Source organism: Zingiber officinale, chromosome 6B, assembly GCF_018446385.1.
Source record: "Zingiber officinale cultivar Zhangliang chromosome 6B, Zo_v1.1, whole genome shotgun sequence".
Classification (NCBI taxonomy): Eukaryota; Viridiplantae; Streptophyta; class Magnoliopsida; order Zingiberales; family Zingiberaceae; genus Zingiber; species Zingiber officinale.
This window is the reverse complement of record NC_055996.1, coordinates 7,304,222-7,329,878: the sequence shown is the minus strand read 5'-3', so window position 1 is coordinate 7,329,878 and position 25,657 is coordinate 7,304,222. Positions and strand designations below refer to the sequence as shown.

Below are 25,657 nucleotides of genomic sequence, written 5' to 3'. Positions count from 1 at the left end.
GATTAAATTGGGATTAATTGAATAATATGAACGGGACACTTAGTTTTTAAAAAAAATTCTTTAGACTTTTTTTTAAAGATTTCTTGCGGTACTAACAAAGCTATTAAATAAAAATTTCCTATATAATGAAAAGATAGAGCAGATACGATTTATTGTTACAAAATCTTATAAATAATATTAATTCGAATTAAACTCGTAAGGATAAATATGTAAAAGCATTATGTTGGTAAGTAATTTAAGCATAACTTAGAAAATGAGAAGCATATATATTTATTTATATTTGGTCAATAACCACCTAATTTGGTTCCATCGTACGGGTCCGAACAGCCTAAGATATTTCTCGAGGTCATTTCATCGGTCGGATCTCCGTGGAATGCTCAACCACTAAAACGTGCCCCAGCTTGGCTTTCCGGTGCTCCGCCCACCCGAATCACAGTGAAATAATTAAAGAGATCCAGCGGCGGAGTCAAAGACCGCAAAGGGAAGAAGGAAGAAGAAGAGACGGGGTGGTGACCGGACCTGGCCGTTCCCCCAACTCTTCCCTCTCGCTTTCTGACCTTCTGGCCTGTAGCTGATCCGAGGGCGTCGATGGGGGCCCTCCGCGCCGACGGGTGGCTCCTCACGTCGGTGCTCCTCGTCGCTGTCTGCTTCTCCGGCTTGGCCTGCTTGGCCGGAGCCGATGACTCGGAGGTAGTCAATGCGACGGAGGCGATCAAGGGGGTTTCCGACAAGGAGGGTAGCTTCGCGGACATGATCGACCGCGCGCTCGAGAAGGAGTTTCCCGACAACGAGCAGAGTGGTGGAGGTTTGTGCAGATCTGAGTTCTCAGTCTCGTTCTTTTATTCCACGGATGGGTTTGCTGACGTGTGGAGATGTGATCTGGGAGGTAGATCGTTAGGATTTTTGGAGGCTGGACCTCTGTTTCGCTATTTCTTGGTTGCTTGGTCCTGATACAGCAATGAATGCAGAAACACCCATTTTAGGTTTTTAAGGTCCCTTGCGTCTTCTCTTCTCTTTTGCTCCTATTTTCTGTTAATAAGTTCCACTGTGTTCGATGCTGAAATTGTACAAGTGAGCTTACTATGGTCCTTGTGTTGGACAGGCCGGTTGTCCGGCTGCTTTAGGAGTTGCTTTCCAAGCTCATTTTGTTGCTAATTTACGGGATCTGATTAAATTGACCTCCAAATTTAGGGTGGGTTCTAGGAGTTTTGTTCAGATTTAAGCTTATCTCAATTGGTATATGTAAATTCAGTCAATTTATCCTCCTTGTAACTCAGGCTTTAGTAGTTTATGATATGAATTTTTTAATCCTTGCAGCCATAACATCCGTTTGCCTTTTTATTTCTGTGAGATATACTGTAAATACTGACTTCTACTAGAAATGAACTTTTATATTGCAAAGGAAAAGTTGATCAATCTACTAACGATTTTATTTACCCTGTAGAAACTGACCCCGGCGGCTTCAACAATAGTGTTGCTGAAAATCAGGTATAGTTTATAAAAAAATTAGATATTTGAGTGATTTCATAAAAAATGAGCTTTATGCATTAAATTTTCTGTCTTTAAACTTGTTTATTTCAGTTATAAATGAATTAGTTTTTTTCCTGCATCTCTGTTCCTTGTCAGTCTTCCTGAAAAGTATGAAGCAAATGTCAACATGCTTTCATGAGAGTTTAAGGTTCCGTCAAGGTAGTTGTAGGTGTTGGATGATGATCTTATCCATGAAATTTGCTATGCTAAGTATTTTTCAACTGGAGTGAACTTTGTTTTATAGGAGGCATGTTACCAAGCTGAAGTTTAAGTTGTGTGGATGGCAAATTGTACCTTATGAGTCAACTATCTTATCTTGTCAGCTATATCTTGATGGTGGAGCTAAATCTGTGTAGAAACACATTGCAGATATCTAGGTGTTAATTTTGAAAGTTCTGTGCTTAGTGGTTCTGATTTATATTGCAACTGTTTGGGCTGCCTAAGTTGAACATAACAAGCTTGGAATACCGATAGGAATTTTTAACATGCCTTTGTCTGATTGGTGCGTGCAATCAAGAATAAATGATGACAGAAACCTTGTTAAACAATTGATTTGTGTATACAACTATTTTAGACAAAACATGGAAAATTATCTCTGACAATCATTGACAAGAATAAAACTAGTTCATCTTTGAAAGCTATTTTGTCCCTATTTAGTTCTTTGCTATAGCTCCCATTATGATGCTTATATCTGTCAGGAATTTCTTGGATGTAGATTATTGTACCTTTTGATCATATTCATAATCGTTCATCCTTTCAAAAGATTTAAAATTTCTCAAGTTTTTCTTGATAATTGTTCTCATCATTGCTATGCTTCTTAACAATTGTTTTGATTCTGATACTGAATCAACTGTAGATTTTTACATGAAGTTCAAACAGATATAACTTTTCATTTTTATTGTTTTATTCTTTATCTAACTTCTTTAACTAAAGCACTATCAATGTTTTTTCGGTTATTAGAACTTAATGGTGGTGATAATTGAGCAACTCATGATTCTTCTTCTTTTGTATACTAGGCAGTTCTGGAGACTGTAGCTAGAGTCACTACAAAGAAGAATGAAACCAAAGAGGAAAAGTATGCGCTCCTTTCTTTTAATATATATTTTATTTACATTTCTCTCTTTTTTTTTCTAATTTTTTTATGGCTTCTATAAAGTTCAATGGAGGGACAAGATGAAAAAATGAAGGTAGCCGACTCCAAATACTTGGGAGTTGGGACCATCGTGGCTTGTATTTTAAAATGACTTTACAGAAATTATAACCAAGTGACTCCCTTAAACCATCTTATGTGCTTTCTAGGTCATTTCAGTTTCATGATGTTTTTAATCTGGATAACGAGAACCGAGTTGAAGACATTCCTACCTTAATAGATCGTAAGGTATGACAAATACCTGTCCAACACTCCAACACTCCAAAGTGTGAATGCTAGAAATTTTTTTTTGTATACACACGAAACTTGTGAATCTTTTCTGTTATCAAATCTTCCTATGCTTTTTTTGACCTTTTATCATTAAGGATACTCAATTTTTGAAGAACCCTTTTATGATAGGATAATGTTTTCATCATATCGAATCCAAAGTCAAAATATCCGGTGCTACAATTAGACCTAAGGTAAATTCACAAGATTATGACTGAAGGTTTCAGTAGAATGATTTGTCTGTCTTACATACTATAGACAAGCTGTGCAGGTTGATTTCTGATCTTGTGGTGGTTATCGTGTCTGCAACATGTGGTGGAATTGCATTTGCCTGTGCTGGGCAGCCAGTGAGTATTGAAAGTATTAGAAACTAGTGTTCTTTTTTTTGGGATCATCTTCCTTTACTTTGAATAATTAATAAAATTTAGCCATCTATATTATCTTCAATTGTGCGTTCCATTTGCCGTTCTTATTACTATGTGTTTGATATCTACTAATTCATGAAGTATTTCAGGTAATAACTGGCTACTTGCTTGCTGGATCTATAATTGGACCTGGAGGCTTTCGCTTTATTAGTGAAATGGTGCAAGTTAGTTACTTTCACCTTTCTTGTAAAGCAAGTGAAATTAAGCAAACTATGTTGATTTACTTTGATGACTCAATATTGTATCCAAAAACTTATCTTGTTTGTTCACCAATGCTATTAGTATCTAACTATGATCATCCACTTCCATATATTAAAAGAAACAAACTCTCCTCTTATATTTTTTTTTCTTGGGCAAACTTTACTTTTGATTGTGAAATTAGCTTATGATAAAACCCAACGAACATTGCTTTGAAGCAACATAAAGAGAAATTTGCAAACATCTTGTTGTAGTAATTAATATTAATATTTTTTGTTATGTTATATGATTTTATCCTACTTGTCGAGCTTTTATTAGGACATTGACTACTATTTTATGTTGTTTGTACTTTTTAGAAATCATCTTTGGCATTGCTGTATCTAGGTTGAAACAGTAGCTCAGTTTGGTGTAATCTTTCTTCTTTTTGCTTTGGGCCTGGAATTCTCCATAAGTAAGGTATTTTGTCAGAATCTTTTTTACTTGACCTAGAAGGCACTTGGATGCCATAGATCTTGATGCTATTATAGTTGCTCTTCCATTGCATTTACAGATTAGAGTTGTCCGTGCTGTGGCTATTGGTGGAGGATTTCTCCAAATTCTACTATTCATGTGCTTATGTGGTGTAATTGCATTAGTACGTTCACAAGTCTCATGCACTATTTTTTGTTGGAATCATCCTTTCTACTATCAAATATGCTTCATACTACTTTTACAGTTTTACCTACATTAGCTTCTTATGCACAGTAACTGCAGAAGGAAAGTCATTTCTTTCCTTTTGCTTTCAGAAAGTATAAAGTTATGTTAGAAAAGGCTCAATCTATAACTTTATATTCTTAACACTATGCTAAAAGCAAAGTTTAAAATTTCGACCCGTGCCGAGGTTTCGGTTCCAGACCGGAACGATACGGTTTTGGTATCGTATTGTGCCGTGCCGATACAGTTTCGGTATTTTTTTATTTATATCTAGTAATTATTAGATAAATATGTTTATTGTGTATAATTTAAAAATAAGTGGTATATTGATTTTATATAAGTTGTTTAAACATGGTTAAAAAAATAATTAAATATAGTTTTATTTAAAGATATATTAATTACTCAAATAAAAATTGATACATCATAATTATATAAATTAATTGTTTATTCATTTAATTAATTATTAGTTTAAATCTTATATATTTTAAATAGTAAAAATTTAAAATATCAATTAAACAATAAAAATAAAAATAATAATAATAATAAATTATCAGAATATAAATATGATTTATTAGAATTTTTTTAGAAGTTTTAAATAAATTTAAAACAGTAAAGAAGAATTTTTTATAATATCAATTAATAAGTTTTAATTTTTTTTAAATTTTAAATATATTTTTATATATTTTATAGGGATAATTTAATTAGGATTTATAAAAGTCTATTCAAAATATCACAGGCTAGTTGGGAATTGTTTAATTAATTAAATCTTTTTACTTTTGTGGAACAGTGATCCTATACCGATCTCGTCGCACGAGTCCCGCGAGCAGCACTCGAGTGACACTTCCGGTGGCGCCAGAAGCGTTGCATGATGCCTTTGCCGCCGTCGGAAGCGTCCGGCGATGCTTCCAGCGGCACAGAGACGTCAATGGCTGGTGGATGATAAAGGCAAAATTTGTCCGCCTATTGTGCCGGTTTCGCTTCCTCACCGGAACGGTAAATTCCGGTGGTTTCGGGCGGCACGACACGACACTTCAAACCCGGGCTAAAAGTAGATATATTCATAATTTTTGATACCATACTGACTTAAATTATCACAAATAAAAATGTGTAAACACTAAAAAAAAAATAAAGCCTTTAGACTGGATTATATTCTTTTGTGTATTTCATTCATCGCAATCCTGCTATCTATTTGCCATACTCCTATGGGATCTTCATTTAAATATGGATTAGATCTGTTTGAGGAGCTGGTGAGTATAACAAAAAAAGTTCAATCTTAAGAATCTACCAGCAACATGCGGTAAGTTCATTAGTTTATTCCATGTGATTTACCTCCCTTCACATAACCTGGGGACCGGCTGTGAGGGGTGCTTGGGGTGAGTGTAATCATCTTTTGCTACAATTAGTTTATACCATGTGATATACACTTGAGCAGAAGAATTTTGCTGTGCTTAGTTCTGTATCAAAATTTTGATGTTATCAACAAAGTGGACGCTTAGAGCCTCAATGATTTTATTTCTTCTTTTCTACGCAGGGCACCTTTGCAACATGGCTTGGTATATTGCCATAAGCATATCATTTAACAATTAGCTTCCTTTTTCTGTCCCTGTAATTGACAAAAATATTAATTTAATAGTTTAATGTCTATGTAACTGTCTGTCCCACTATTTTTTCCGTTTATGTTGTTTGTTTTGTAGATGTTAAATTACTGGGTTGAAACTATATGAATATTTAATTAATACAAATTGGAACAAAAAATTCATGGTACATGTATTAGTACTATACATAATGCTTTGCTACACACACTAATGGTTAGTGATATAATCTTTATATGTGCTGTTTCAGTTATGTGGAGGCAAAACTTCAGAAGGGATATTTGTTGGTGCCTTTTTGTCTATGTCTTCAACTGCTGTGGTTAGTTTCCATTTACTGTAGGTCAAGATGTTAATTACTCTTTTTTCTCCTCTTGGTGAATATAATTATATATATTTCAGAAACTAATACTAAAAACAGGCTCTGCTTGGTTGTGTTTGCACGATTGTCCACTGGTGGGTTTAAAGGCCCACAAACATGGCATGTTTCATTGTGCAATCCTTTGAATTCTTGTTACACCCTTTTCATGTGTCAAAGCATATTGATGAAAATAGTTCAGATGAAAATATTCTTGTTGAACTATGTATTGCTCAGGTTACTCTTTCTTTTATTGTGTTCTTTTGTTTCAAACTTGGTAAGTATAGAGAGCTTACAATTTGCAATGAGCAAGCAGAAACTTCTGATGATCAACTGATGTTCTCATGTAAAATTGTGGCGTAGTGAGCCAAATAATTTGTTCCAATGTATAGTTCTAATAGCAGTTTCATTTTCCTTTGTGTTGAATAGGTATCTTTTCATAATATGCTTCTTTGCAGCATGGTGAAATAATTCCTTTATTTTGATTATTTTAGATGTTCAATGTTCTTCTGAACATTAGTATTATACATCCATATAGACAGTTTACTTGATAATAATCGTTCATCGGAAGCAGTTGAGTCATAAGTCAAATCAAGTAGCATTTGATAATAGCGAACCTAGTGATGCAGGTTTTGAAGTTTTTGATGGAAAGGAACACTATCAGTGCTCTTCATGGTCAAGTTACTGTTGGGACACTCATACTCCAGGTACTACAAAGAGTTTCTTCTAGTCCTTTTGTGACAAGTGCTCCATATCAAAATTGCTGTTTGTATGAACTGGGATATCAATAAAATTTTAAGTAACTTTTCAGTAGCGCTACGCTCATTTCTTGAGACCATTCAATTTATGTTTGCGGTGGTTGAAACTTATTTTAGGATTGTGCTGTTGGCTTGCTGTTTGCACTGCTTCCCATTTTGGGTGGCTCGTCTGGTATTTTCCAGGGGCTTATGTCAGTTACCAAGTCGTAAGTAGTTTATTGTCCTATAGGTTTATTTTTTATCCAGTATTTTTTTTCTCTCCAATGCTTTTTCTATTCTATGCGGGCTTACTTTTTGATGTTAAATTTATCCAAATGATAGGGCGAAGATTGAAGTTTAGTCTACTGGTTTTTCCTTATACAGTATAAGAATTTCAGTTATATTGTGTATTTCTGTTAAGTAATTGCTTAGAGTTCATAATCATGATCCACAGTTATTGACAACATATGGAGGATCCATTTGTTAGTTGTGTGATAATAATTTATGAAGCATTAAATCCATGGTTTGAAATCTCGTATCATGTTGAGCAGTACGATTGAAATTTTCTATTTCAATAAATAACTAAAACTCCATACTACTTGACATTGATACACATAATGTCTCGTATGACGTTGTGTCAATTGTGTCTATAAGTAATGTGTCATGCCAATGCTTGACAACTCCTTGGCATGCTATAACATAGATCAAGATAAATTCTGATAATATTTTTTTATAGGTCGTGTTCATAAAACAAATGTCAAAGTTATACTATTTTAGATGAAACACAAAGTCAAATTATATAGATGCCTTATCTTCTTTTCTCTTTCATCCCCTTCCTCCAATTTACCAATGGCACTATACATTGGAATGTCGACAAATACCACTCAAAGACCAAAACTCCGGTACAACTTGAGATTTTGAACATTGGTTAAATCCTATGAACACAGCATTTTGTTTTTGTTAAAAATGAATATTAGATAGCTTCTATTTTAGTATTTAATTAATTTTGGTTAGTTGCTTGGAAGTTATAAATGTGAAACTATTCCTGAGTTTGCCTTTATAATGGGTTCCTTGCCAGTCGGGTGTTGAAAGATGGCTTCATATGGGATGGGATCAGACTAGTTTATAGTCTAATGAGATATAAGACATTTACACCTTTTGTAATTTTTTTTAAGAGGGAAAAAGATAAAAGGTGGAAACTCCTTGTAAAATTTATCCCATTTTCCAAATCTATGGAGGATGAGATATGGTTCCTTATTCAAAATTATCATGGTTTATCCTCTTTCTATGGAGCACCTATATCTTAAGTTTTCCTTTTAATTAATACTATTCGCTACACTTTTCCTCACATGAGAATTTATACTCTTGCTCCCTCAAAAGTTTGTTTGGAAAGAAACTCACTTCCCTTAGAGAGAGGACGTAAGATTGATATGATTAGACACCCTTCCCTCCACCCCCTATCCCTATGCCTCTTCTTTCCACATCTCAGCAACATTCCCACATCCAATGCTGACAATTGTGGTTTCCACCTCATTCCTCCATCTCTGAGAACAATCGTCAATGCCTTCACTTTTTACTCAGTTGAAATGATGCTAATTTGGTGTCCACTACAAGTCAATTATCCAAGATCTCTTGTCCTCCCCACAAAAGGACTAAGAAATGAATGTCCTATAAATCTACTCACAATTTCATTAGATCTATTTGTTTTCTGCTACAAGTTCATGCCTAGATTGACCAGGGGTTGATCGATGATCGCCCTGCATCTCCACTGCTTTTGATCCAATCTTGGTCTAATGTGTGAAGGGCCTAGGTAGTGACACCTTACTACCTAGTATATAATTTTTTTCTGAAGAAAAATGAGTTTATTTTTTTGGCAGGGGAGAGAGGACAATTGAATGAACTTAAAACTAGAAGGAGAGGTAAATTTGAGAAAAAAATAAGGCATTAAACTTTTCAAAAGGAAGCATTTTCTTTAAAAAAAAAAACTGGAAGTCAAAAATATGAATTTGAAAGAAAAAATTATCACAACAATAAGAACTTTAACATGAAATCTGAAAGAAAAACTAGAGGGTTGAAAATATGAAATTTGCTTCTCAGGTGGCAAAGTAAAAAAGGCCGTCTCATGTTGGCAAATTGTATGTTTCCCTCAGAATGTGTTAAACATTTGAAGGATTTTTAACATTTTGAACTATAGTTATAAAAGTTGAACCAGATCAGTTTCGAGCAATTTGTTTAGTTATCAGATTGGTGGGCCAACTGGTCGAACTGCATGTAGACCCAAACATCAAGTTGGTTGAGTCCATTAGTCAAACAAACCTAGATCTATTGTTTAAACCATAAATTCCAACTAAAAGAAAATATATTGCTTCCATTACATCATATGTTGGTGACAATTGGAAATAAATTTCCATTCATGTCTCAAGTAAACAATCAAATTATCTTTTAGCAAAATTAAGCTGTATAACTTGTATCCAAACTACAAAGTACAAACTATAAACTATTAAAATAAATCTGCTGAATAGGAAAAGCCATAAGATAATTAAATTATTAACTATACCTAAACCACATGTAAGAACTTGTACAGCTAGAAAACTCCTAAAGAATCACAAATATAAAAATATGGTTGAGTTATAATTTATCTAATCTTGTATGTGACCTTTGTATTTTAGTCATGAAAATGGGGATTTTTTTGTTATTTTTAGATAAATGAAAAAACTACACCAGTTTTCTGAAAACCTGCAGATTTTTCCAGTTTTCAAAAAACAGGCGATCAAACTGTTTTTGGCTGGGTTTTTGATCTGTGGTTGGAATCGATCCAGCGAGTAAACTCATTTCCCCTCTTTTCCAGTTGAAATGCCAGTTCGGTCTGGTTTTAATAACTATGTCCTCAGCATTTGGTTTATACCAATGAATTAATTATTTGACTAGTCTCTGCAGTTAGTTTGAATTACAGGGGATTAATATACACTGTGCTCAGATTGTGATTGTAATTGTAGGACGTTACTTTTTAGCTCAGCTAATGATTTTAGCATTTGGTAGTAAATTTATGCCAAAATTATGAAATCATTCTTCCTAGTTCTTTTGCTTCATATTTACATTTTATTAACTATAGATTTTGTTAATTGCTCTTCATGAAAATGCCACCAGGTTGATTATGCTTTTCACCTTTTTGGCAATTCTTTCTATACTATCTCGTACTGCAGTTCCATGGTTTCTTAAGCTGATGATCAGTCTTTCAACCCAGGTACTTTCAACCAAATTAGCAAGCTATTGTACAAAAAAGTTTCACTTGTTATCATGCTCAAAGCTTTATGACATGATTGATTATATGCTAACAAATTCACATGTCTTTTGTGCAGACCAATGAACTTTATCAGTTGGCCTCTGTCGCATTCTGTCTGCTGGTTGCTTGGGTTTGTTCCCTACTGATTGTTTAGCTTTATCCTTGGATTATTTCTCCATGTTAGCACAATTTTTTATATCTTCAATTATGGGCTATGATGCAATTACATCACAGCCTAGGGATCTTTGACTTGCTCTAATGCATTTGCTCTATTTGAGCCTAATCTGTTATCTTAGGTTGATGTTATGTTCTTAAGTTGAGTTCTTTATAACTGTTTAATATTGTTGGAATATCAATTTTTTTTACTGGAATAAATAGAAAAATGAGCTTTAATTTCTTCAGAACTGACTCGTTGTCCAAATCCAAAAAAAAATTGAGCTTTAATTTCTTTAGAATCAACTCATTAATCAAATCCAAAATAGCTCGATTTTGGTTCAAAATATTTATTATCTGTGAATATTTTCTACATTGGAATTCAAATGTTAGAAATCTGTCCATCTTTGTATTTAGCAGATTGTTTTTATTTAAACAGGAAGAACTAAACAAGAATTTGAAACTTCTGGTTTTGAGTCAAAATATTATATAGATAATATTGGCTTGAAATCAATGTGTTTCAGAAGTTGTCATCTCTGTTTTGATTAAAGGTGTTTTCTGCCTGTTAACAAGTATTTCTATCAGGGTTTTCCCTTGAATTCCTCCAATCCTAGAATGAGAAACTCTACGTATTGAGGAATCAACAAAGCTTTTTGGCAGATTGTCAGTTTAATGCCCAATTATCTTTCAATAAACTATTTACTATCTGAAGTTGTTTCTATCTCAAATATTCCTTTTTGTATTCTAATTATCTCAGGGTAGTGATAAGCTGGGTTTGAGTCTTGAGTTGGGTTCTTTTGCTGCTGGAGTAATGATATCAACAACAGATCTTGCACAACATACCCTTGAGCAAGTCAGTACTTCTCTATCACTGTGTTTTGACATATAATTTTTTTTTTGCACGTCAATATTTTCATGATACTGCTAATATTACTTGTTTGATTATTTTTTTATTTAAATATAATTTTTTTTTTGTGTGTGTAAACTCAGAAGGGAAAAGTTTGCTGTTTGCTTTTTCTTGCTACTTTGTTTTTTTTTACTTGCATGATGGGGCTAAGCTTTTATGATTAATTTATGACTCATGTTTGCCCTCTAGGAATGTGGCAACTTCCATACTGTGTTTTAATTAACCTCATTTTTCTAGTGTGTTAGTGTTGTCTGCTGTGTGTAAGTTTACATCCTCAGTTATTCATTGTCCAACAGCGAAAGTCAGGTTCAGAGACTAGAAGGAATGATGCCTCCAGCCGTGGTTTTACACAAGTTAGAGTTGATCTGATCAACCATATTACAAGTCTTGGATTTACCTAGCTCTTTAGATACAGCTTAAATGAGGGTTAATCTCAAGGTTAATACCTAATGGTGTGTGGAAAAGGACATTGAGGCATTTGGAAACTCTGAAGGCTGAACAATAGAAAAAGAAATTCAGTTGCTTTAGTTTCACTACGTATGTATAACCCATTTTATAACAAGTGAAAAAAGATGCTGTGAAACCTACCCCAGATAGCTGGTGTGTTTTACTTCCTCATCAATATACAATCATTAGGCTATGCAACCAAGCCTAAGATGTGTATTGATCAAATGCATATTATGAGTATGTGCTGTTCACTCCAATCAACCATATGGATAACTTAGAAGTTTAATAGACACGTCGAGGTAATAGGATCTAGAACTTGAATTGTTTATTTTCTGCAAACTGAAGGGTAACAACTCATGGAAATTTACTAATCTATGCTAGATTGTTCATACTGTCATCACTTAAGTTAAACTATGCCTTTGTTATTGATGAAATCTGACTACATAAATAGTTGGGACTTTCCAACAAAATGATGAAGTTAGCATCAATAAATTCAATAATCACTTTGTCCTTTGCCTCAACCCCTCCTTGCATGCACTGTTGCTGGGCGAAACCCCTGTGATTTACCTCCCTTCCATATAGTGGGTGGCCACCCTGGAGGGGCTGCCGAGGTGACAGTTTCACTTTTTTGCTGCCAATAATCACTTTGTTCTTTATGTGGAATTCAGGTTTTAGTTATTCGTACTAAAATGTTGTCCTCAAGTTTCTGACATCACTTCATTGCTGCAATATTTCTTCTAAATTCTCTTCTGGTTTATTCTTTTTGCAGATTGAACCCATTCGTAACTTCTTTGCAGCTCTTTTTCTTGCTAGCATTGGAATGCTAATACATGTTCAATTCCTATGGAATCATGTAGATATTTTATTGGCAGCCGTAATCCTAGTAATCATTGTAAAAACAATAGTGATGACTCTAGTTGTAAAAGGATTTGGATACAATAACAAGACCTCACTTCTTGTAAGTCTAAATCTCACATTCTTATATATGTGGTCATACTATGCTTATCTTTTCTTTTTTTTTCTTTGTAGGTTGGCTTGTCCTTAGCGCAGATAGGAGAATTTGCATTTGTCCTCTTAAGTCGTGCTTCAAACCTTCATCTTGTTGAGGTTGTATGGATATTTCCTTTTCGAATTCTTAATTTAGTTTGTGCTCAGTCATCGTTAGTCAGGTTTGCAATTGCCACTTAGTCTTGGGACTTGAGTCATAACTGAAATTGTTTATCTGTACCTTTAATTCTGGTTTCATGGGGCAGCTGAAGAATGGCAAAAAGTTAGCATGTGTTTCTGTCAGATTATTTTAAAACTTCTCTTGGTAAATACAATATGGTGATCCTTTGATACCTTTCTGTGGAACACAAAATGAAACTTCCCTCCCTCACAATGACCGTGGGTCCGGTCGGTGGGGGCCCTGGGGGCGAGGGTTTCGCCTTTTTGCTGCAACAAAATGAAACTTCCCAGATAATAGGTCCATAAGCAATTCATGAATCATGATGCTGCTAGCCTGCTACATGATGAGAATTGACTAATTTCATGCATTTATACGATTTAGGTTTTCATACTAGCACATACTTTCACTATTTAGATGTCAAAGTTCATAGTAGTTGTCCTTCAAAATGGTAACTTCAGTTGCACCGTTTTACAGGGTAAATTGTACCTTTTACTTCTGGGGACAACTGCACTTAGCTTGGTAAGTACTTCTCAATAATCAAGATTTAGGAGATAGGAAGCCACTGCTATTAAGATTTTTCTTTCATCTACAGCTTGCCTCGTTAAGAAATATCAAGGATTAATCATATCTTTGCATGCTTGTTTTTAGGTAACTACTCCATTGTTATTCAAGTTTATCCCCGCAATCATTCATCTTGGTGTTTTGCTGCGATGGTTTGCTCCTGATAGCATCGAGGTAATGATATTGCATCCTTGACTATCCTCTTGGGGATGTTTGGATGTTCCATTCCATGTTAATAAACCAGTTTTATCTGCAGTTAGGGCATAAAGGTGATAGTCTTCGGTCCGATAGTGCAAATAAGCGCATGACTTCAATAATTCAGGGTTCTCATGATTCATGATAAAAGAAATTCACAGGAGGAGTCCATGCTGCAGCTAATTAGTAACTGAAGATAATGACTTGCAAGAGCATGTATCGCAGGGAGAACATGTACTGAAACCAGACTATTTCATGGTGCATATTAAATTTCAAAAGCATGGATGAATCCGCTGCATTATTATCTGAACGAGCATACTTTCTATCCTGGGGAGAAAGCCTTCCAAAAAGCTATATTGATTACATTTTAGCACTAAATGGGATTTATCATACCCTATCCTGGTGCAGTTTTTGTGTAAAGCACACGATAATGTATATTTTTGTTTGTTGATATGCTGCATCTTTGAGATTTGAGTTTTTCCTTCATATTCATTCAAACAAGTCTAGAATTGCTGATTCATCAGCATCCATTTTGTACTTAAACCTTATCCTCTTTTTTATAGTTGAAGTCTTGATTTGTTGTACAATTTTATCCGATTTGTAACAGAGTTCTTCAATTACTTCAAGTTTTTCTCCATAAACCTCATAGTATGATGCTAAAATTTGATCTGGTAGCTGTGGTTTGTTCAGATTGTGCTGGGCTTGGATTCAGAGGTCCCATCTAATTTGTTGGTTCATTATTGTTGTTGCTCAAAAGTTATTATTGTTCATAGTTGCAGCTCAGTTGTAAATGCAAATTTGTGAATCTATGATGCATGTCTGTATACGATTTAATGTCAATGTCATTTTATTGATGTCAAGTAATTGTTTCAGATCATAGTATACTAGAGAAAGTGTTAGCTTGTTTCCTGCTGGATCTAAATTCTAATAGACATTCCTTGTAACTCTGTTTCCTTTATTGAATCTGGTTACAGGAAAGTACGTGTATTGCTAATTTACCTCTAAAAGATCTTTGGTTTCATGCAGATCTGCCTGCCCTGAGAATACGATCCTAGGTGACATTAACTAAGCTTGCGAGAATTTGTAACTTTGTCTGAAAACATCTACTTAATGAATCTTGAGCCTGGACTTTGATCTGCTTGCACTATTACAACATTGCAGTTTGTTATTTCTTGTGAAAATCCTTGCCACTCTACTTTGATTCTCATTTACTAGTGTTGAGATCATAATTGGTCGTTGCTTCGAGAATTTACGAAACTATGCTGTTTTATGTTGTGGATTGAATCATTGCCAGAGACTGCTGTTTTATATGGTGGGTAGAAATCAGTACGTCATTTGTCGGTTCAATTCTGATATGATCAAGTCAAGTTTGGAACCACATTACTAATGATGACCCGTGAATAACATACAAAATTAACGTGTGATGACATGTAGAAGATTTGAGAAAAATTAATCTAATTGTGATACATCAAAATAGACAAGAAATCTCTAAACCTTTAGGACTTTGATGGCTTTAAGCTGGATCGGGGACTTGGGAGGAAGCGTGATCAATTTGAAGAAAGCGCCCAAGTCGAACGCCATTCCTGCGTGAAAAAGATTAAAAAATTTCGAACTGCTACCAGTAGGAAAAAAAAAAAAACGTCACAATCAATAATTGAAATGTCTTTCATGACATTGTTTACCATTCCGACGGCAAAGTAAAACCGGCATAGTAAACTCGATGATTTTATCGTGCATCATCATCACGTGTGTCACACGTGTGTATTGCGCGCTAGAAGGGTCAATGCCAGTCGTTGGATGTTTCTGGTGGTATCGAAAGTATCCCGTGTAATGCGATGCTGCTGACATTACTCGTTGAGCACGAGCTTCTTTGTTTGCAAAAATTAAAAAATAGATTTAATTAATTAAAATAATTTCCAATTATTTTGAAGAGATTTTATAAATCTTAATTAAATTATTCTAATAAAATATATAAAAATATATTTAAAATTTTTAAAAAATTAATAAATTTTATTAATTGATATTCTTAATTTTTTACCATTTAAAATTCTATTTAAAAATTAAAAAAAAATCTAAAAATTAAATTTATTTTTTGATAATTTTTATTTTTTTATTTTATTTATTTTTACTATTTTAATGTTTAATTGATATTCTGATTTTTTTTACTATTTTAAATAAATATTATTTAAATTAATAACTAATTAAATGAATAAATAGTTAATTTATATAATTATTATATATAAAATAACATCTTTATATTAATTAATATAATTATGATTATTTAATCTGGAGAACCAATGCTTCATCTGAATAATATTAATTTTAATTCGAGTTATTTATAAATCAATTTTCTTTAAAAAAAATTATAATTAATTATTTTTTTAATAATATTAAGTTATTCAATAATGGAGAACTTATATAAAATCAATATATAACTTATTTTTAAATTATACAATATAAACATATTTATCTAATAATTACTATATATAAATAAAAAAATATCAAAATCATATCGGCATGACACGATATGATACCAAAATAATATCGTTCCAATCTGGAATCGAAATCTCGACATGGGTCAAAATTTTAAACCTTGGTCACGATATATGAGAATGCTGAAGAAGAAATGTGTCGTTGCATACAGATGCAGGGCTCAAATTGGCATCGATCAACTGCTTCTTGCAAGTACCTTTCCCCTCACTGTTACCTCTAGTCTACTTATTGTTAGTGTCAGCTCTAAGTGTCAACCACCATGAGATGATTGATATGAAACTATGGTATCATATTCTAAATAAAAGATAACATTTTGTATTTATTATATTTACTTTAAATCTATACAAATTTGAATAAATATAATAATACCTGATCCTGTTCGAGAGTCGAGTCAACGGGCGCTGGGGACGTGGCGCTCGCTGCTGTCTTCAGATGACGTGGACATCCGGTGAACCTGCAACAAAGCTGGGCCGGGAAGGGGTTCCCGGCGACGACCCTTCGACGCTCAAGTCAGACACCGGTGAAATAAAGTGGAAGCAGAGTAACGAAACTGTAGCTACAGTGAATAATCGCGCATACCTCCGTCGAAGTCTGAGATTCTTATATAGGATCCCGAGGGGCGCGTGCACGCTTCCCGAGGCATGCACGCTCCTCAAAGCATACCTTAGAATGGTCGTGCCAGAAAAGTGTGCCTGATGCCATACCGCAACCGTCCGAGCATATCTCCGACATGACAGTGGAAACTTCCACTGTACGATCTTCTGTCCGGTCTGGGCGCCGACCATGCTGTCTGTCGGCAGCGCGTGTCTCGAGAAGGATATCGCCAGCTGTCCAGTTTGTCCTCTTCTCTCTCGTCTGTTACTAGGCTGAGCGGGTGAGCCGCTCGGTCGAATACTCAGACGAGCATGCAGCCTTAGTTGTTCGGTAGCTCGGCCAAGCGGACATGTCGCTCGGCGAATCGACTCTTTCATACGAGAACCCCTGAGCATCGGAAACCCGACTTGCGATCGAGCTGTCTTCACGCCGGCCTGGGTGCTATCGCGGCCGATCGGCGAGGTGACCTCCCCGCTCGGCAAGACCATTGGGCTGACCATCTTGACTTTGACTTTCACGTGTCGTTGACCACTGTACGACCGGGCCCCCTCCTTCACCACCGGATCACGTGCCTTCCCGTCTAGTCTAGTCGAAGGAGGCTGAAAGTCCGACTGACTGGACTGCTAGTTTGGTGGTGTATTGACCGCTCGACCACTGAAGTGAGTGATTCTCTGATCGGGCACTGTGAGGGCCCCCTCCTGCCGCTCGGCGGCCTACCTGCTAGGCCTTGGAAAGTTTTGATTGTCACTGATTGCCTTGCCGATCCGAGGGCGATTAATGTTGACGTCTTCAGGATCTCCTCGGAATTCGTGCAAATCCTTGCCCTTAATGTGGAGCACGCTTCCACGCCCACGTAATGACATTCATTAAATGTCGCCCCTAACCTGTTGCCACATGGTGCCACCGTCGTCATCGTACGGCGAGGACATCAGTTCCGATGGGATAGGCGACGGTTTGAATTCAATGGTCAGATGCCAACTTCGATCCGGATGACCTGGATCGGACGGTTAAGGTTGACCGAGCCCTATGTTTATAAAGCACCGACGCCGACAACTATTCCATCATTGCTGCTTCCGCGTGTTTCATCGGCTTCCTCGGCCTCCAACGCTCCGACGATCTTCCACCTCCCTCTCCTAGGTCTACTTTTGTAAGCTCCCTGATTTTTTTTTGTTTTCGCATTTGCTTCCCCTTGCTTTCCTTGGTGTCACCTCTTTTGTTGTTCTTTCCGTCGATCTTTCTGACGAAGCTTCTGCGTTTTCATTTCCCGATCATGGCCAGTTCGTCCGCCCCCTCTCCTGGCCTTTGGTATCACGCCATGGAGAGTCGGTTCGACTCGGGAGATGCCTTTAAGCTGATTAATGCATATGATATCCCTACTGACCACAAGCTCACCCTGGCCGAGCCGTCCGACTGGCCTCATGACTCGCCACCCGACACTGTTACCTTCTTCCGCGACCAATTCGTAGGTGGCCTTAGGTTTCCAATCCACCCATTCATCATAGAAGTGTGCAACTACTTTCGCATTCCCTCGGCCAGCTCGTGCCCAACTCCTTCAGGCTGCTGTGCGACGTAGTTGTGTTCTTCCGAGTGCACAACATCCCCCTTAAGCCTCAGATTTTTCATTATTTTTACTATCCCAAGCAATCCGAACTGAGCGCCTTCTTGTTTCAAGCTCGGATCGGCTTGGTTTTCTTTGATAAAATGTCCACCTCCAACAAGCATTGGAAGGACCATTTCTTCTTTTTGAGTTTTCCCGAGTCGCCACCCTTCCGAACCCAATGGCAAACTTCGCTGCCGCCTCCCCCCGACCTGAAAAGGTATAGGACCGAGCCCGCTTTTCTACACGCGGCTAGCCTGCTGGCGGGACTGAAGCTGGACATCCATAAGCTGCTGCCCGAAGGGATGCTGTATCTATTTGGCTTAAGCCCGATCCGAACGCGGCTTCCGAACGGCCCTGATAAGAAATAACTTTCTCTCCTTTTCTTTGGGTCTAACTGATTTCTTTTCTCTTTCTTGCAGCTGAGACCATGATGAAATCGGTGGTGTTCGACATGCTGAAACGCAAGACTGCCGAGATAGAGGCGGCTGCAGCGCAGGAGGCGGAGAGACTCAGCATCACCCCGATTGACTCTCATGAAGGCGAGAGCGAAGAGGTGCAGACGGCGAGCGATGTGTCTGCCGCTCGAACGGTCACTACTGATGCAGCTGGAGAGATCGCTCTGTCGGGTACAGAACCGGCCACTCGGCCCGAGGAAGCTGAGTCTTCCGATGACGAACTCCCGTTGGTTGGACGCAAACGCCGCCGAACAGGCACACCAACCCGCTCAGCCACCTCAGCCGTTCACATGTCCGAGCGGATGGACGATCCTCCTCCACTGGCTCCAGCGACTGTGGAAACGCTGTCTTCTGACCGGTCCCCATCTCAAGGAGATTGGCCTTCCGACCCCATCGCTGCTCAGCCTCTCAGCTCGCTCCCTCCGGCTTCACGGGTAATCAAGCGATCTCTTATTCACTCTGAACCGGTCGGTCAGTCTTCTGCCCCTTCAGCGTTCGCTCAGTCTACCTTGGCCCAGCGTAGGACTATCAAGGCCTTACTCCACCTACCGACAGAGGAATATTTGCAGACGGTCGAACGACTGACGAGCCCCGAACACTTAATAACCATCCGGGGACCCCTCGCGAAAGTCTGGGAGGACGCCCGAGCGTGCGTGGCTCTGATGCCCCCGGGGCAGCTCGGCAACAGTTATCTGCAACAAACCACCGAGGTAACTTTTATCACACGCCTTCATTTCTTCCTCTCTGTTCAGTACTGACTATTTCCCTTTTGACCTGGTTGCAGTATTGGGTGGAAAGTATAGCAGTATGCCACAGCCTAGCTTTCCTTGAAGAGGAGTTTAAAAAGATCAAGGTCTCTGGTGGGGCTCCCCCTCAAGGCCCTTCTTATGTCGAGCTGAAGGCCGACTTGGATAAGACCAACAAACTGCTAAAGGCCAAGCGACACAAATCTTCGGGCCTGCAAACTAGGTAGACCGGCTCGAGACCCAAGTAAAAACTTATGACAAAAAGATCGACTTGGCTACCTCTAGGAAGAATAGAGCCGTCACCGACCTAGAGGCAAAGAATGTCGAGGCCCGAGCGCTCGAGCAGAAGGTCAAGGAGTTAACTGATCTGCTCATCGCCGAGAAAGCGGGCCGCTCAGCGGAGGTGGTCGCTCTCCAGGGCGACCTGAAGACCCTTCAGGAGGCACTCGAGGCCTCTCGAGCCGCCCTAAAAGAATATCAGGAGGCTGAGCCAAGTCGATTTACTGTCATGCAGCAGAATTATATCCTCTCGGAGAAATTTGTTGAAAAAGCTTACGCTCGGCTCGTCCATGCGTTCGAGTTGGCCATCACCGTCACAGCTGACTATCTAAAGACAAAGGGCCGACTTCCTAAGGATTTCACTATTCCTGCCCGTGATCATGCTGATCTTTTAACCACCATTCCGGATGAGATTTTTAATTATTTAGAGTGAAGTCGTGGATGTGTACTGGCCGTTCGGCCTATTTCACTGTGTGTAATTGTCGTTCGGCTTATTTTGATCAATGAACTTTTTTGGCCTTTCCTTGTCTGCTCGTCCAATCGCTATGTGTATTTGAGCGAGTTGTTTGATTCGTGTGAGCCTTCGCCTCTTGATCTCCGAGCTACCACTTGGCAGTCGAGTACAAGACCATCGCTCTTCCGTAAGTCCCGTTAGGTTTACGCGGTGCCAAGGCTGAACTTTATGGTTGCCGCTCGACGGTCTACGACCCGGGGGGTTTACAGTCGTCGGTTCGACTCTAGAGTTTAACGTCGCCGCTCGACGGTCTTCAAGCCGGGGGGATTATAGTCGCCGGATCGACTATAGAGTTTAACGTCGTCGCTCGATGGTTTTCGGGCCGGGGGGTTTATAGTCGCCGGTCTGAATCTAGAGTTTAACGTCGCCGCTCGACGGTCTTCAGGCCGGGGGGTTTATAGTCGTCGGATCGACTCTAGAGTTTAACGTCGCAGCTCGACGGTCTTCAGACCTGAGGGTTTATAGTCACCGGATCGACTCTAAAGTTTAACGTCGCCGCTCGACGGTCTTCGGGCCCGGGGGTTTATAGTCACCGGTTCGACTCTAGAGTTTAACGTCGCCGCTCGACGGTCTTCAAGCCGGGGGGTTTATAGTCGTCGGATCGACTCTAGAGTTTAACGTCGCCGCTCGACGGTCTTCGGGCGGGGGGGGAGGGGGGGGGTTTATAGTCGCCAGTCCGACTCTAGAGTTTAACGTCGCCGCTCGACGGTCTTCAAGATAGGGGGTTTATAGTCGTCGGTCCGACTCTAGAGTTTAACGTCACCGCTCGACGGTCTTCAAGCCGGGGGGTTTATAGTCGCCGGTCCGATTCTAGAGTTTAACGTCGTCGCTCGACGGTTTGATGGAGTGTAGCCGTTCAGCGAAAATTGGTTATTCCCTTGTGTGTCATGAATTCCTTCCTGCGAGCGAAGGATACCGAAGAACGGAAATACACTTAATGAATTACATTGGTGCACCTTTCAACCAACTCGGTACGACTGGAGATGATTGTTGGTGCAACCTTAGGTCAAGGTTGACCTGGTTGACTTGACTCGAGTTGACCTGACTCGAGTTGTATTTTGATGTTTGACGAGAATAGAAAAGTTCTATTTTGATGTTTGACGAGAATAGATCGTCTTTATCTTCTTGGTGACTTGCTACTAGCGCAAGTCCAGCGAGAGCTTCTATCTCCGATTCAGATTACGTGTCATCCCACGTCACCTTTAGATTATACTTGGGCCGAGCTGGCTTCTTGTTCTTTTTCCTTATCCTTATTCTTCAATTTTGGGCAGTTATCTTTGACATGCCCTTCTTCATTGCAGTAGTAGTATCTTACTTTCCTTTTTTTTGTACCCTGCATTAAGTTTTTTAGATTTATTTTTTTTTTAAATTTTCTTACCATGAGTGACATTTTGTCGTCATCGAGAGAAGATTCAAAATCTCGTTCGTCCGTTTTTGCCCTTAAGGCAAGGTTGTGCTTTGGCTCCTTCTTTAGACATGCACATCTTGACTCATGAATTTCAAAAGTTGAAAAAAGTTCTTCTAAAGTGCTTACCTCTAAATCCTTAGAGATGAATTACGCATCTACTAAGGTCGACCATTTTGGAGTCCTGGGAAATACGTTAAGTGCGTACCTTAGCAAATCTTAGTTGGTTACCTTTCTCCGAGATTCGTGAGTCCGGTGATGAGCTCCTTGATTCTTGAGTGGAGATGTGGGACAGTTTTGCCTTCTTCTAACCAGAGGTTGCTGATATGGTTCTGGAGCAGGTCCCGTCTCGCTAGTTTTGCCTCTGAGGTCCCTTCGTGTAGTTCCAGGAATTTTTCCCAGAACTCCTTGGCTAACTCATAGGCTCCGATACAGTTGACTTCTTGAGGTGGTAAAATGCTAAACAGATGAAACTCTGCTTTGCCGTTTGCCACGAAGTTGACTTGCTCCTTCTTCGTCCACTGATATGCTTCTTTATCTTTCGGGGCTACAAAATCATATTTCATAATTATTAATAATTCAAATTTTATTTTAAACAATACCTCCCTTGAACTTCGGTGGGTTGATGCTTGGTCCAGCCATCTCATGCTTCATTTAGCGGTTAGTCCTCCTGAAGTGAACCCGCTCAGATACTAATTGTAGGACCCTTGACAGCCAACTAGAGGGGGGGGGGGGGGGGGGGGAATAGCCCTGCAAAATAAAAAGAACTTTTCTCAAACTTTACAGCTTAATAAGAATCAACACTTGCATAAAAGAAATAAGAAACTAGAATTAAGAGGTACAACAGATTTACTTAGTTACAACCGGGAAGGTTATTAATCCAAGGAATTTGAAAGTGCACTAAACTCTCCTTCTGACGAAGAAGCCTCTTTACAGCAATTAAAGCACTCAATTACATAACCAGACTGAAAAGAAATCAATCACAAGTGTTGTTCTGACCTTCTGGGACTAGGGCTGTATTTATAGACCTAGTCGGGGCGCCTGGAAGGGTTTCAGGTGCCTCTACGGGGGTAAGACTTTTTCCCCATTGTAACGCAACATGACACGTCTCGTTTGTCTAATTTTTTTGGTCCGGGCACCCCAGATCGAAAAATCAACTTTTTATTGATTTTCGGTCCCGGTCTTATGCTCCATTTCTGCTCGCATTGGTCCGGGTCTTCTGCTCGCTTGGGTGATCTCGACCATCTGGAATAGGGTTCACCCGAACCCAACTTCCAACCTTATCGTGCAACCTTCCACTCCGGCTTCTCGTCCCTCGAAAACGTTGCGCGCCTCCTTCTCGTCCGCCCGCGTACTCTTCCGCAACACCTCATCCCTCAGATGCACCTCACCCGTCGGCTCTCTTCTGTACCGTCCTTCTCGCTAGCTGCATCTTTCACTCGACTTCCTATCCTCCTAAATTCCTGCACACTTAGACACAGGGGTTAAATACCAACAGGACATAATCTGACTTGGTTGATGACATCAAAACTACCTTAGGGTACTTACAGTTACTATATTATATTATTCATTGTATGAATTGCTTCTTTTCGGAGGTTTCAGAAAGAAGGATTATAGTGAGTTGCTCAACGGTATGATCAAGGATCGTGGGTCTTGGAGTAGGAGTTGACGTATGCTCCGAACCAAGTAATCACTTGAGTCTTTTGTATTATTTTCCGCTGCCACTTTGATATTTGTTCTACTAGTCATTATGAAAAGAAAAGAGTTTTAAAGGAGCGATATCCAACCCCCCCTCCCTATTGCTCCCTATCGATCCTTCAGATAGCATTTTAACTATCGCATAACAACTTAACTCCATTTTACTGAACACCCAGTTCTCTGACCAACCCTATAAGCCATAAAGCTTCCTTCATTACTTCAGCTGCTACCATGTACTTTGACTCAGTAATAGACAATGTAACAATAAATTATATCATAGATTTCTAACAGATAGGTCCTCCTGCCACAGTGAACACATATCTTGTAGTAGATATTTTGTCATCTAAATCTCCTGCATAATCTACATCTACGTATTCAGCAACTTAAGGATCTTCCAGTTGTTTACTGAACATGATGTTTTAATCAGTTGTATTTCTCAATTATTTAAAAATCTACTTCACTACATCCCAATGTGGTCAACCAGGATTTGAGAGAAACTTGCTTACCATACTAATTACTTTAGCCAAATTTGGTCTTGTGCATACCATAGCATACATCAGACAACCAACTGCACTGGCATAAAAACCTTTGACATCTCTTGGATCTAATCATCCATCTTTAGACACTGTGTATTGGATAACTTGAAGTGATGTGCCAGGGGTGTGCTCACTGATTTTGCATTCTTCATGTTAAATCTATTCAGCACCTTCTCCACATAGTTATGTTGAGACAACCATAATCTCCTTGCAGCTCTATCCCTGTGAATCTCCATGCCATGAATCTTCTTGGCCTCTCCCAAATTTTTCTTTCCTTCAGGAAGTTCCACTAAATTCCACGTTTGGTTCTTATGCAATGACTTTATCTCTTCCTCCATAACACCTATCCACTTGTCATTGTCAGAGCTGTGTACTGACTCCTAAAAAGATATAGGGTCTCTGCTACTAGTGATAAGCACATAAGATACCAAGTCTTCAAATTCGTATATGGTGGGTGGATTTACGACTTGTCTCATTCTGCCACCAGGTATAGTGCGATGCTCATGTACTCTGAGCTAGAATCATTGGATTCATGAGTCTCTAACTCCACCTGCACAACATCCTTTTCCATGTTGCTTTGTAGTGTTTCCTTTCCTCCTCCTTAGTACGCTATAGCATAGCCTTCTCGTCAAACATCATATCTCTATTGATCATCACCTTGTTTGCCTTAAGATCCCAAAGCTTGAAGCCTTTAACTCCTTTCTGATATCCCAGAAAAATGTATTGCTTTGACTTCGCATTCAGCTTTGATCGTTCCTCACTAGATACATGCATATAGGATGGAAAACCAAAATCTTGAAGATGAGAATAATCTACTGGATTTTCTGTCCATACTTCCTCTGATACTTTGCCTTCTAGTGCTGCCCTTGGTGATATATTAATGAGATAGCATGCCATGTTAACTGTTTCTGCTTAAAAATTCTTTGCTAGCCCTGCATTCAGCCTAAGACATCTTGCATTCTCAATAATTGTTTTGTTCAACCTTTTCATCACCCCATTCTGCTGAGGTGTCCTGCGAATCAAGATATGTCTCATTATCCCATATCGCTCATAAAATTCCTGAAACTTTGAATCTGTGTACTCAGTCTCATTGTCTGACCTAAGACATTTGATCTTCCTTCCAGTCTGATTCTCCACTTTAGTTTTTCACAGTTTAAACTTTGTAAAAGTTTCCGACTTGTGACACATAAAGTATACCCAGACATTTCGTAAGTAATTATCAGTAAAACTCACAAAATATAAGTGTCCTCCACATGATGCTACACTGGCTAGTCCCCAAAGATCCATATATACGTAATCTAGAATCTCCTCCATCTTGTTTGTTGTCGTCTTGAGTTGCACTTTACTTTGTTTCCCAAGAATATAGAATTTACATAATTTAAGCTTGCATATCTTGGCACTCTCTAACAAATCTCTCTTATAAAGTTTTTGCATCCCACGTTTGCCCATATGCCCTAGCCGCATATGTCACAAGACAGTACTGTCTGATTCAGACTCCACTGAGGCAACTCCACCTACAGTTGTAGTCCTTATCAACTTATAGATACTCCCTGCTAACTTTGTCTTTTCATTACCATTCAGAGCTCCCTTGCTGACTTTTATCACCTCGCTCACTAATTTATAACTACAACCAATATTATCTAGTATGCCTACTGAGATCAAGTTCTTCCTTAACT

The 25,657-nt window shown here is 38.6% G+C and overlaps 1 protein-coding gene across 2 annotated transcripts; it reads left to right on the top strand.

The window, feature by feature from the left end:
- The first annotated feature begins 350 nt into the window (after positions 1-350).
- LOC121991840 (K(+) efflux antiporter 4-like) lies at positions 351-14,245 on the top strand. Of its 2 annotated transcripts, XM_042545898.1 has the most exons (20): positions 354-805; positions 1,445-1,488; positions 2,547-2,605; positions 2,830-2,908; positions 3,080-3,141; positions 3,219-3,294; positions 3,462-3,536; positions 3,955-4,026; positions 4,121-4,204; positions 6,106-6,174; positions 6,840-6,917; positions 7,086-7,174; positions 10,095-10,191; positions 10,307-10,360; positions 11,141-11,236; positions 12,507-12,695; positions 12,767-12,844; positions 13,380-13,424; positions 13,554-13,640; positions 13,723-14,245. In XM_042545898.1, exons 1-20 carry the CDS (start codon positions 589-591, stop codon positions 13,804-13,806), a joined length of 1,734 nt encoding a protein of 577 aa, XP_042401832.1. In that variant the 5' UTR covers positions 354-588; the 3' UTR covers positions 13,807-14,245. The 2 variants fall into 2 exon arrangements, with proteins under 2 accessions (XP_042401833.1, XP_042401832.1); XM_042545899.1 differs by lacking the exon at positions 12,507-12,695 and having other exon boundaries at positions 351-805.
- Positions 14,246-25,657: the final 11,412 nt, after the last annotated feature.